This window comes from Miniopterus natalensis, chromosome 6 (genome assembly GCF_054644295.1).
Source record: "Miniopterus natalensis isolate mMinNat1 chromosome 6, mMinNat1.hap1, whole genome shotgun sequence".
In the NCBI taxonomy this organism is placed as follows: domain Eukaryota; kingdom Metazoa; phylum Chordata; class Mammalia; order Chiroptera; family Miniopteridae; genus Miniopterus; species Miniopterus natalensis.
Window position 1 is genome coordinate 51,039,984 of NC_142086.1, and position 12,719 is coordinate 51,052,702.

A 12,719-nucleotide genomic window follows, 5' to 3' on the forward strand; every position below is an offset into this window, starting at 1 on the left:
ATGATTTTTAAAAATTAATCATAAACTCTGCGGCATAGAAGACTTTCTAGTTAAGTCATTTATTGGAATACGAATCTGCCATTATACCTCATCTCTCTCTTTTCTGTTATCCAAGTCACTCTATTCTAGAAAATTTGCAGCTGTGAGCATAAGAAAGGGGCATAGTTAAAAACCTCTAGAATGCTAAGGAAAGTCATTTTAATGAAAACAAAGATTTACTGATCCCCTTCAATGGGCGAAACACTGTTAGAGACCTATAGAAAAACAAGACATGGTCAATATCCTGAAAGTCCTTATCTATTAAATATCAGAGGCAAATAATTACATAATGTAAGACGTGCAAAGATGAGTGCTCTAAGAAAGGCATTAACACAAGCAAGGTGTGATGGAACCCAGGAGGCTGGCACAGCTTTCTCCAGCAGTTGACAAATTACTGAACCATGTGTTGGATTCCTTAAAGTATTTTTATTCTTTATATGATTTTATATCAGGGTTACTTCTCCCTGGGGACATCTCCCTGGGGACAACAACCCAAAAGAGATCTAAAATCATGATTGTCAAATGACTGTCAAAAAGAAGAAAGAAAAAAAAGAAAGCCATTCCATTAGATTGCTAAAGTCCTTACCAAGTAGCAGTAAGTGTATTAACATCTAACTCAGTAGGGAACTCAGAGCATATATAATTCCAAAAGGGTTACTCTAGAAGACCAGGGAAACCAGATAATTACAATTCCATGGATGTAAAAACATCAGTATAAACAGGCAAAAAAAGAGAAAATACTTTTTTCTCAATCAGAAGCTTCCCATTTGCCCACTTCCTCTTTCTGGCCATATATGTATTAACTTATTTTTAAAGTGGCAAAACATGGGGGAAAAAATTAGTAGCTAAAATGTAATACTATTTGGAGCTATCCTCTATTAGCAACGTATACAAAAATTCTTCTAGAACACGAAGTTCTAATCATTTAAGAATGCTATGGAAAAGTACCATGGTTCACAGTAGATTAATTTTTAATGTAAACTGGTTACTAAGTTTATCCCTGAGCAGTCTACATTATAAATGATTTCAAATTGATGGACTGGTGCCACAGACTTTGCATAACATGGTTGGCCACGCTATTTACTTAAGCAAAAAATAAAAAATGTTTTTCTCTAAAATAGTTTAACAGCCATATATATCTGGACCTGTTGGCAGCGAGAATGGCACCAGGTGTTAGACCAGTGGGGTCAGACCAGATCTTGGTTCAGCAACCTCAGTACCTGAGTTCTGGCTAGCAAAAAATTCAGAGCCAAGACTCAAACTATAAGAGAAAGTTTACTTGGAAAGTCAAAGAGGCAGAAGAAGTGAGCTGTAGAAGAAATGGGCTCAGGAAACAAGGTACAGAAGCAAAAGAAGGGCCCCTGGAGCTTAGGAGAAAGGTAACACCTGGAGTGGCAGGGTAGAAAGGGGCAGGGGAAAGGCTAGGATATGCTCCTGGGAGGGAGAGTGCTCTGGGTCTTCTGTCCTAAGGGGGACTTTTAAGGGTGGGGATTTTAGGGGATATCCCAGGGGGGATCTCATTAGAATATTCATCAGCTTTCCCATGTGTCCTTTCAGGATCTTGGTCTCCACTGACTGGTCAGCACCAAGGCAGGGGGTCATTAGTCAATGCAGCTGATCCTGAGGCAGGCAGGCATGGCCTGGCTTGTCTGGTTCTGCTGCTTTTCTGGGCCTGGAGCTGAAACATAACTGAGGCCTAGATGTATTTGATGCAGGTCAGAACCTCATTGTCCTGAGGGCTTAATGATTAAGGGCTATTCTCTGGCCTCCTTGTTCCTCCTCAAAGGGGGTCTAACCCACATAACTAGCCACATGCCAGGGAAGGAAAGGTCATGGGAGGGTCCAAACCACACAACCAGAGATGTGAACGGTCAGGAGATCTAAACCCCAGGCGCAGAGGTATGCCAGGGGAGGAAAGGTTACCCTGGGAGTGAGGTCCTTGTTTTCCCAGTTTTGCCCTTGGTAAGCACCAGGGGCCCTCCACCTTAGTGACCTTAGGTACCTGGCCCATCATCCTTGCTCTCTACTCATGTCTGTCTAGCTGCCACCACAGACCTAGGTTGAGAGACAACATGTATTTCTACGGATTCTCTCCCTTTCCCTCTTTCAGACACACACACACGTGTGCACACACAGACACACACACTTATTTAGAGTTTTATTTAAGAATATTACGTTAAATTAACTAAACACACATTCCTTGGTTTTATTAAACAACACTGCCAAATGCTTATGCTGTGATCAAGAGAAAGAGCCAGTGAAATTAGTCCACTTGTACTAATCACACACTCATACGGTCCAGCATTCCCAAAGCCTACAAGCCACTGTATATTCAAGACACTGTAAAAAGAAAAAAAGAAAAAAGGAAGAAAGAAAGGAAGTAGGGAGGGAGGTGTAAAGAGAGAAGGGGGGAAAGGGAAAGAGGAAGGGGTGGGGAGAGGCCACAGTGCTGGTAAGAATACAAATCTTTCTCCTTTCCTTTTTTTTTTTAAACTTTTCAACATCTGTCTCCCTGAAAGGAAATGCTACTTTCCTTATATCTGTGCTCTGTTAAAAAACACAATAAAATTATACCATAACAAGGCCAGACATGTTAATTGACCCACACGAAGTTGTATAACTCTTACTTCTCCTGTACAACATTGTTCAGAAAAAAAACTGTCCCAAGGGTAAAGGGGCTCTGGATTCTACATCTGGTTGTTTGGGGGGATTATAAAGTGCCCAAGAGAGTTGACCCCAAAAATTTCTAAAAGAAATTTCATTGAAAATCCAGAGAGGAATTTTCCACAGCTCTGCTGTTGAATAAAAACATATTAGCTAAGCAGACTCTCTCTACAGGGAAGTAGAACAGCGGCAGGGGGGAGAACTGGGACAGTTCATGAGTAACAGGCAATGCTTTTTAAAGAGCTGGCCAGGAAAATGAGCACTACTAACTCAGTCACCTCTGTGAGGAGGCTTGAATTAAATAAACAAATTAGTATTATCATACATCCTTCAAGGACAAACTTCACTAATGCAAATTTTGTTCATTTATTATTAACATCACACCTGTCAGCTGAGAGTCACATTTTCTACCATAAAAGAACATCTTGGCACAGTAGGCCCCTTCTAATCTAAGGCATCAGATAAAAACTCAGAAAGTCTGAAAGGAATTTTTAAAGGCTAGCCTCACTAAACCTCCACAACTGGGTTTGTCACTTAATCTCTCCACTGTCCAAGGGCAGGGGAAACACTACAGTAGGTGAAATGCTACTGGAAGACAAGATAGGGAGAGGTCTTTAAGGGCAAGAAAACCCCTGAAGAGCCCTCAAGTCACACCATACTGGAACATACGTAAGCCTATATATCTGTCCCGCTAACTTACCACATATCTCTTACTTATCACATATCTGTAAGTAAATCTGGTTTGTTATAAAAAGCAGAATGGTGAGAAAAACACCTTGCAAGAAAACAAAAAGTTAAGAGCAATTATTAAGTTAATCCGTATCGGAGGCCTTTTATACATGATCTCATTTAAACCTCATAACAGCTCTTTAAAGTATGCACAGCTATCATGACTTCTCTAATTTAGAACCTGAGTGTCTACATGATTAGCTGAGATACTGAAAGTCAAGGCTTAAAGTTAAATAGTGAAGATTCAAACCCAGGGCAGCTAACTTCAAAGTCTACATGTTTTATGCCATGTTACAGTGTATGTAAGTCAGAAGCAGTCCGTCAAACCTGTACTGCACAGACACTTCTGTGGCACCTTATTATAGCTTGGGACCAGTCATTTACTTCTTCAAGCCATCATTTCTTCATCTGAAACATGGAGTTAGTCACTACACTGCTCACTTTATATGGTATTACCATGAGATTACTTATTGTGATTGCTACTTAGACTCTACATGCCTGAAGGGGAAGTGTTTTGGTTTCACTTTGTGTCCATTTTTCCCTGAATGGGGTGGGGGTTGCGGAGGAAGATCGCAGGACACCAGTAGCATTTATCAGAAACCAACCATTCCTGTTAATTTTAAATAGAAGCTTTCCTGTCTACAAAATATAATCACTTCTTTCAGTTCCTAGTTTCATCCCCAAAGCAAAGTCCTGACTACAGAGAAGCAACACATTCTGTAGTAAGAAAGAGCTCCTGTGCTGGGAACAGGAGAATAAAAAGTAATCCGTAATTCTTACTTGCAGTTCTGTTGCCCACAGAGTCATGGTCTGTTTCTTAAACACAGCTAAATACACTAACACCAGGTTCACCTAGTGATGAGCCAGGTGTCCCACAGGAAGAAGGATGGCTCAGTGGGAGGAGCAGTGTATGTAGACTAGCATACTGGTGACCCTGATCATACCTACTTAATAGGATGACTGATCGTATGTGCCAGTTAGCAGAGGACAGTCCCAGTTTATGTAAATTATTAATAGTGCTCCCTTTAACCCTAGAAAGTATTTGATTACACAATAAATCATACGATCATTGTATTATTAAATATAATAAATCAGCCCTAGACAGTTTTTCTCAGTGGTTAGAGCGTCAGCCCGCAGACTGAAGGGTCTGGGTTCAATTCCAGTCAAGGGCACGTACCTCAGTTGCAGGCTCAATCCCTGGCCCCTGTAAGGGTGCATGCAAGAGGCAACCAATTGATGTGTCTCTCATATCGATGTCTCTCTCACATCGATGTCTCTTTCTCTCTCTCCCTTTCATTCTCTCTGAAAAGCAATGAAAAAAATATCCTCGGGTGAGGATTTAAAAAAAAAAAAGATAAATCATTTTCTCCCTTATCATAAATCAAGACAGTGGCCAAGATAGCACAATAGGCGTGAAAGAAGTCAGACACAGAATCAATACAAAGTGAAAAGAAACTAAGAAATGCCGAAAACATAACACAAAAGCAATAGTTAGTTGCATATTCGAATCTTACAAACCAAACACTATTGCTAATTTTAGTCATTTTCGGCTTTAAAAACAATACAATTTAAAATATATACAGAATCAAACAGAACAGTGCTTTGAGTCAGAATATCACAGGGAAAAAGAGTGAGCAATGACTGCTCCTGGCTTCTCAGTGACCACTCCCTGAGCCCTGTTCAGGACACATTTAAGTTTTGCTATCACTGAAGTTGTGGGAATACCCTATAGACAGAGACCCTGTATTGGGTTGAATAGTGGCCCCTAAAAATTCATTTCTACCAAGAGCCTCAGAATGTGACCTTATTTGTAAACAGGGTCTTTGCAGATGTAATTAGTTAAGAAAAGTCTTATCTGATTGGGGTAGGTCCTCAATCTAATGACTGATGTCCTTATAAGAAAACAAGAGGACACAAAGATACAGGAAAGAAGGCCACCCGACAATGGACATAGAGACTGAAGTGATGCAGCTAGGAGCCAAGGAATGCCAGACTGTCAGCAGCCAACAGAAGCTTGGAGGTAAAAAAGGACCTTTCCCAACAGGTAGCATGGCCCTGCCAACACCTTGATTTCAATTTCTAGCCCCCGGAACTGTGAGAAAATAAATTTCTTGTTTTGAGCCAAGTCTGTGGTAATGTTAGAGCAGCCCTAGGAAACTAATTCAGACTTCATATTAAACTATCCATTATCATCTTTTAAGATTTCACCATATGCAACTGATCAAGGAGCAATAAACAATGGTCCATGGAGGGCAATGCCTGGACCATGCACCCAAAGAGGCAAGGTGTTTTTTTTTGTTTTATTTTAATATATCTTTATCGATTTCAGAGAGGGGAAGGGAGAGGGAGAGAGAGTTGAAACACCAATGATGAGAGAGTCGTCACTGACTGGCTGGCAAAGAGCCGAGTTGTGCCGCCCATCCAGCCACCCTGCCCTGGGCTCCTGCATACAGCAAGGAAGCGCTGCAGAGCTGAGCCGCCCTCCTCCGGCGGGGGCGCGTCGGCCATGTACCTCATCCTTCTTCTCCTGGATGCGTCGTCTCTCCGCCTCAATAGCCAGCTTCTCCTGGATTTCCTGAGCAATTTCACAGTCTTGCTGTTCACTAAAAAACAGAGGTCAAAACAACATGAGTAAAGAAAGTAAGAAACAATTTACTGACTACTCGCTATGAGCCAGTGCATATTTTTATCTCATCTCAATCCTCACAACAGTGTTGCAGAGGTTGATACTGTCACCATTCACAGATGGAAAACCTGAGGCCCAGAGTAGTGAAATCACCACCCCAAGGTCACACAAACAAGTGGCAGACCAGAATCTACTCCCCAGACACTCCAATGGAACGCTACATGCTTTTTCTGCACTACCAGATCACCTCGCCCTGCTGTTCAGAGGCTGGCATGTTTTCTGCAAATGAGATGTACACCGTGAGATTAATGTCCACAAATATCCAAACACGTAACAAGTACACAGAAACACACTGAGAGTAAGATCACTAAAACGTCAATAATACTGTGGTCACCTAGTGGGGGTGGTATGGCTTTAAAATGATTTTTATAAAATTTTAAATATATATTTTTTTCAGTTTCAATAATGCTTTTAAAAAGAGAAAATATGTATATTCCCCAGCTTCCATATTCAGTAGAAACCTCTCTGGCTGGTACTTAATACTCTGGCCACTAAGAAAACTGCTGTTACCATAGTTTTGTTTGTTTTGGCATTTGTGCATTCAACAAAAATTTAAATATACCATCTTCTGTGGAGCAAGCACTATGCTCAACACTGAAGATAAAAAAATGAACAAATCTTGCTCCTGTGCTCAGAAGCCCCCAACGTACTTTGTTGGAAGAGACAGATCCTTTAAAATAATCACCCACAGAACAGCAGTTTCAACAGAAAATGGAGTTTGGATCTCTCAGAGATGGATACAAGTCTTTTGGCTTCAGGTTTCAAGAAAAGTCAGTGGGCAGCTTAAAAATCTAGAATACACCGTGGCAGGTGTGGCTCAGTTGGTTAGGCGTCATCCTGTGCACCAAGAGGTAACCAGTTCAATTCCCAGTCAGGGCACATGCCCAGGTTGCAGGCTTGATCCCAAGTAGGAGCTTGCAGGAGGCAACGGATTGATGTTTCTCTCTCTCCCTCTCCCTTACTTTCTCTCTAAAAATCAATAAAGTATTTTTAAAAAACACTCTAGAATATGATAGCTCTGGGGAACCAACCTTTACACAAAACTGTTAGCTCAGAAAGATGAACATAAACATGACAAAAGTTTACTATCTAAAAAGATGCTGGAATAAAATTACAATTGTGATTTATATAAATAGTTCGTTTGCTAAACAAATATATCTTCTTATTCTCCCCCAGCCAGGCGAACTTAAACTACTCAAGGAATCTCAGTGTTGGTTGTATAGCGTGTGTGTTTTTTATTGAATTTATAGGGGTGCCAATAGTTAATAAAATTATATGGGTTTCAGGTGTACAATTCTGCAATACATCATCTGTATATTGTATTGTATGTTCAGCACCCAAGTCAAGTCTTCTTCCATCATCATTTATCCCTCCTTTACCCTCTTCTTCCTCCCCTCACAGTATCATCTGTTTCATGGCAGTCTTTTGAAAATGAAAAGTGTTGTGGGAGGAAGAGGAGAGTGGCAATATCCTAACTTTTTTATACAAAACTGAGGAATAAAAGGAAATAATTAAAATTATTCTCATTTGTACAAGGGAACAGTCACTCTTAGCATGTTTGGAAAGAGGTAGATGTAGGTGAAAGGGAGGTAAAGAACACAAGACAGGGAGCACAAGTCAGAGATGCAAGTCTTTTAGAATCAGTGGGAAAAACGCGGGACAAAATGTCTGCAGAACTGAGTTCCGGTCCTGCGAATGAACCATGCCTGCTCATGTCATCTGTTCAGCTATAGAAGTCGTTGGACTTAATAATTTCACATTTCAGGTCTAATATTCTAGGATTCTTAGCCTTTGAAACCAAAGAGCTAAAGTTAAAAAAATCTACTCAGAATACTTTTTACTTATACATATGTCCTCCTTTCATTCACTCACTCCTAATAATTAAGACTCATAAACAAAATCAGGGTTAGTTTTCAAAAACTCTGCTGCCTGGATCTTCCAAATTAACATAAAATCTGATTAGGAGTAAGCAACTATGAACTACATGCAAGGTGATGAGAGACAGAAGAAAGCAGAACACAGTAAAGAATGCAGATCCAAACGAAGGGCCGCATTTTCTAAGAAGGACCAGTTCTAGTTCTCTTAGCCAATTATATAGACTCCTGAGGAAGCAAAATCCAGTGAGAAAAGAGTAGTAAACAATCTTCACAAGCTGACTCTGGACAGAAGCCCAGGATCCAGAATGAGTGAAAGGTTCCAGTTCCTTCAAATCCACAGCACTGAATCCTCCCCTTGATGTTCAGCAGTCAAATCTACCAAGATGTGAACACTGAAAAACTTCATTTCTAACTTACTTATTTCATCCAGGAGCACCTCCAAACCCCTGAAGTCCCAGGCAGGAATATACTACTTGGTTCTCCTCTAATTTAGGACCTGTAACCCATCACTCTCCAAATCTGATTTATATCTTACAGTAGTTGGTCTCAATAATCTCTCAATAACCTCATTATGTGCACTATCATTACCTTAATTCAGGATCTTAAACTTCTGCATCGATCTCAGAACTGGCTTTCCTAACAGAGAATTGTGAACAATGTAAAAGGTGATAATCTAGAATTCTTGAATATTCTACCTCTGGTTCTCATCTTCACTCAGTTTATGACACCAAGCCAGCCTCCAAACATCTCAAATCTGTCTCTCCTAACTCCAATAACATTACCACCAATTCAGGCCTCATCAAGTCACTCCTCTCTGTGTCTGTATTGTCCATTGTCCTCCTTATTCAAGCCTCGTCATCTCTTAATCTGACCACTCCTGAATTGCTCCCTTCGATCCTGACCCCTCTAATCCTTTACCTACCCAGCCCCCAGAGTAAGTCCCTAAATGAAAATCTAAAACTCCTTCAATAGTTCATTCTCTATTATTTATAATATAAAATCTATAAAGCCTAAATTCCTTTACATAACTCATGTGACCTTTTGGTCCAGCCTTTGAGTACTCTGAAGCCTCATCTTCTACCTAATTGTACTCCCCACTCCAGCAATGCTGAACATCTAGCAGCTACCATGTGATTCCAGGTCCTTTTACCTGTTACCTTTATGCATGCTTCTCCCTCTAGCTAGAATGGTTTTCCCAATTATCACTATAAGTTCCTAATTAACCATCGAAGTTCAGATTAAATACATCACCTATGTTGGGACAGTTTTCTGTCTCTTCTCTCTTCGTAAATATGAAATTTACTATTCAATTCTTTGTGCTTCGTGCATGTATCTCTAAATATAAAGTGTTCAGAATATGTTCCTAGGCCATTAAAGGCAATGGTTATGTTTCCTCATATCTGTGGTCTCCAGAGCCTTTTATGGTGTCAGGGATAGCAAGAGTCAATAGAATGTTTATTTACAAAATAAGGAAGCTAAACAAAAAATTAATTCCTCTCTACCAATAATAAAATAGAAAGACAAATCATTCCTCAAAGGCAGCAAAAACAATAGGCTCTCCTGTTTATATGAACATGACAACTAAAAAAACTGAGAGGTCCCTTCGATTCTTCCTTTACCCCTTCCACCTCAAAACAGTATCTAGTGGTTAACTCCACCCTTAGAGATTTAGGTATAGGAGCTATTCTCAAAGAAGAAATGTACCCTGTGACTTTCAGGGTAATTGTGCTGTAAGCAAACTCAGATATGATCTTTCCTTTATCTAACTATTAAATGAAGAGACTGAGAAAGAACTTTTGTCAGGCACTAAAGGTATGAAGAGAACTGAGTATACATTTCAGAGCCTTCCACAAGACTCTCTGCCTGTGCCTGAAAAGCAAGGGATTTAAGCAAAGTTAGACCAGCAAACACTGCTAGGAAATAGTAAAGGAACCTAACACAACTCATGAAGTTCTTTCATACACAGTATTCCACTGGATCCCCCAGATAACCAACCTATGAGGCAGAGGGGATAGAGACCATCTCCCCATATTGCAGAGAAGTGGTCCAAATGTCTCAGTCATAGAGTTAAAATGCTGAAAGTTCACAGCAGAATCCACACATCCCAAAACCAAGTCATTGTTCCCAAAACAAAGAAAATGTTGCAAATCAAAGAAAAGGGTGGGTACATACACACACACATAAATTTTTTAATCTAACGGTGACAGGAATCAGAGGAACAGGAGAGTCTCCTCCTTCCCTGCCCTGGTTGCTGGCTCCACAGAGAAAGCCAGTCCTGGCATGACTCCCTCCCACTCCCCAGGATCCTCACAGGTCTTTGTAGCGCTTCTGCAGCTGAGCCTGAGCTTTCAGATCTTCCTCTTGGAGCTGCTTAGCCACCCGGAGATCGTGCTGGACCAAACGGTTCCGCTGAATGTTTGATGCCAAATGATGTTCAACTGGACAGAAAGATTGAGGCGAGGGATTATAATTATTTGGCTTGTTAATAATAAGCCTTATAATAAACTTAAGAGCTTTTCAAAGAGCTTCATACGCATCACTTTACTGTACGCTCTCAGTAACGCTGTATAAGAGGCAGCACAGGAATCCTTATCCCCATCTTTCCATTAAGTAAAAAGAGGATCCGAAAGGTTAAGTCATTTCCCTTCGGTCACATGCAAAACCGTGGCAGTGCCAGGACTTCTACACAGATATTCTAAAACCAGGCCAGTGTTCTTTCTGCTCCACAAGCTGACACTCTATCGACTGCATTTTTTCAATACTTATTTTTGACATTGACACATTAATGACTCACAAATTACATATTCCTAAATATGTACTTTTGTATAACACATATAACAAAGTTATTTTTCATGATTATATACATAAATATTTAGAAAAATTCAGTCTAAATACCTTCATTGCCTGGAAAAAGACCTTCAGGCCCCTATTCCGGGGGGAAGAAATAGCTCCCTAGGCCAGCCCCAAATATATGTGTGGAGAAAAAAGAGGCCACACACTAAACCTGACAAGCTCAGGGGAGCTGCATCACAGAAGTAACCACAGGATGGTCTGAAACTGAACTTACTTTCTTAACTAAAAGTGAGTCACGGCAGCTAGTCTTTCTAGGCCAGTATCTTTCTTAACAAAGGTCAATCTTAACTGAGCCTGCCTACTGTCTTTCTGCATCTGAGATAACATGCATCTGAAATGTCAGAGTAATCCCCACTTTACCAGAGAAGGAGACCACAGAAGCCCTCATTATCTTATTCCCCTGCACACTAGCTCTATGTGCTATAAACGTTAATTATTAACTATCTTGTGCCCACTAATGTAAAAGGAGTATGTGTCTCTCCATTTTACTTTATCCAATCTCAGAGATTTCCCTGATTTGCTTTCTCCCATCTCCCTAATCTACCACCAGTGGATTTCATGTAACCCTCCCTATGCCTCCTCCTCTGACTGTAATGTATAAAATAAACTACTAAACTGTCATTCTCTGGAACATTTTCTCAGTCTGCTGAGATTTTGCTTCCGGGCAGTTGTCGTCAGTTTGGCTCAAATAAACTCATAAAACCTCTCTACAGGTTTGGACATTTCTTATGTCAACGCAAATATAACCAAAGTCTCCCTCCTACAACACTAAGGTTTCAAGGCCTTCTCTTCCTCCAACGTACCCAGAAGTCTTCTACTACCTGGCAGCTGTCATACTTCAAAATAGACAGAACTTCATTCTTCATCCAGGTGTCATGGGCCTAGACAAATCGCTCAAGGGGATGGATGGCGCAGCCTGGTGACTGTGTTCTCTCCCTGCCTCACCCTGACACCTGCCTCAAGCAATCACTACAAAAAAGAAAAGTGAAACAGCAAGAATGAGGGCTATTACTCACTCTCCTGTTCCTGCAGGTTGTGGGCCAGGGTGTGGTCCTCCAGGACAGCGAAATCTCGACACACTGCGGAGGATGAGGGGGAGAGAGCAGACAGGAAGGCTCATTAGTAGTATTTCAACATAAAAAGAAAAACATTTTCTTGACTTCAACAGTCAATTCTCATACTTAAGATGATCAACTTTATAACTTGCACTGAACAAAATAGTGACTAGTTAGCATAGTCTTCATTCCCCCCAAAAAACCCACATAGTACCTGCTCAGTGAAAAGCACATGGTATCACAAAACAATGGTTAGCTCTGGTCCCTAGCCTAAAGATATTAACCACAGACGCAAACACAGAGGTCAAGAAATTCCAATCCACTTCTATAAAGGGAGGGCAGGACTGCTGAGATAAGAAGACAAGAATGTTTTGCATGGTGCAGCTGAGAGAAAACTGAGTTCCCACTCAGTCAGAGGAGTTAAATAAACCTAGCCAATGCTTCAGCACCTTGGGTTCAGAGGATCCTCTCCCACAGACTATGTCTATCCTGGTGTCATTAAGGAAAAACATACTTTCATTAGTCCCTCTGGTAGAAGCAGATCTCTACTTTAAGGATAATCACATTCTTTAATAGGTTCATACCCTTAGACATGAGTTAGAACTGGTTCTCTAGGCCTCTCTAAAGGTAGAGCTGCCTGACAAGAATCTGCAAACCAACAGAAAACAGGAACCTTGGAATACACCAGGAATCTGCCCCTAACTTTGCCTCTACCTGGAAATCCAGGCAAGAACATTCGCTGAACTATTTTCTTAGAAGTAAATGAGAAAAGATAGTCTTGAAGGTCCATTCTATCCCAAATTGCAATTTAAACTC

The 12,719-nt window shown here is 40.7% G+C and overlaps 1 protein-coding gene across 1 annotated transcript in view; it reads right to left on the reverse strand.

Moving 5' to 3' along the window:
• The window catches only part of CCDC50 (coiled-coil domain containing 50), a 67,937-nt gene that overhangs the window by 29,461 nt on the left and 25,757 nt on the right, over nucleotides 1–12,719 (reverse strand). The window contains exons 2-4 of the mRNA XM_087817815.1: nucleotides 11,865–11,927; nucleotides 10,307–10,433; nucleotides 5,945–6,035 (exon numbers count right to left, since the gene is read on the reverse strand). Of these exons, the coding sequence (XP_087673941.1) occupies nucleotides 5,945–6,035; nucleotides 10,307–10,433; nucleotides 11,865–11,927 (281 nt within the window). The remainder of the gene's footprint in view (nucleotides 1–5,944; nucleotides 6,036–10,306; nucleotides 10,434–11,864; nucleotides 11,928–12,719) is intronic.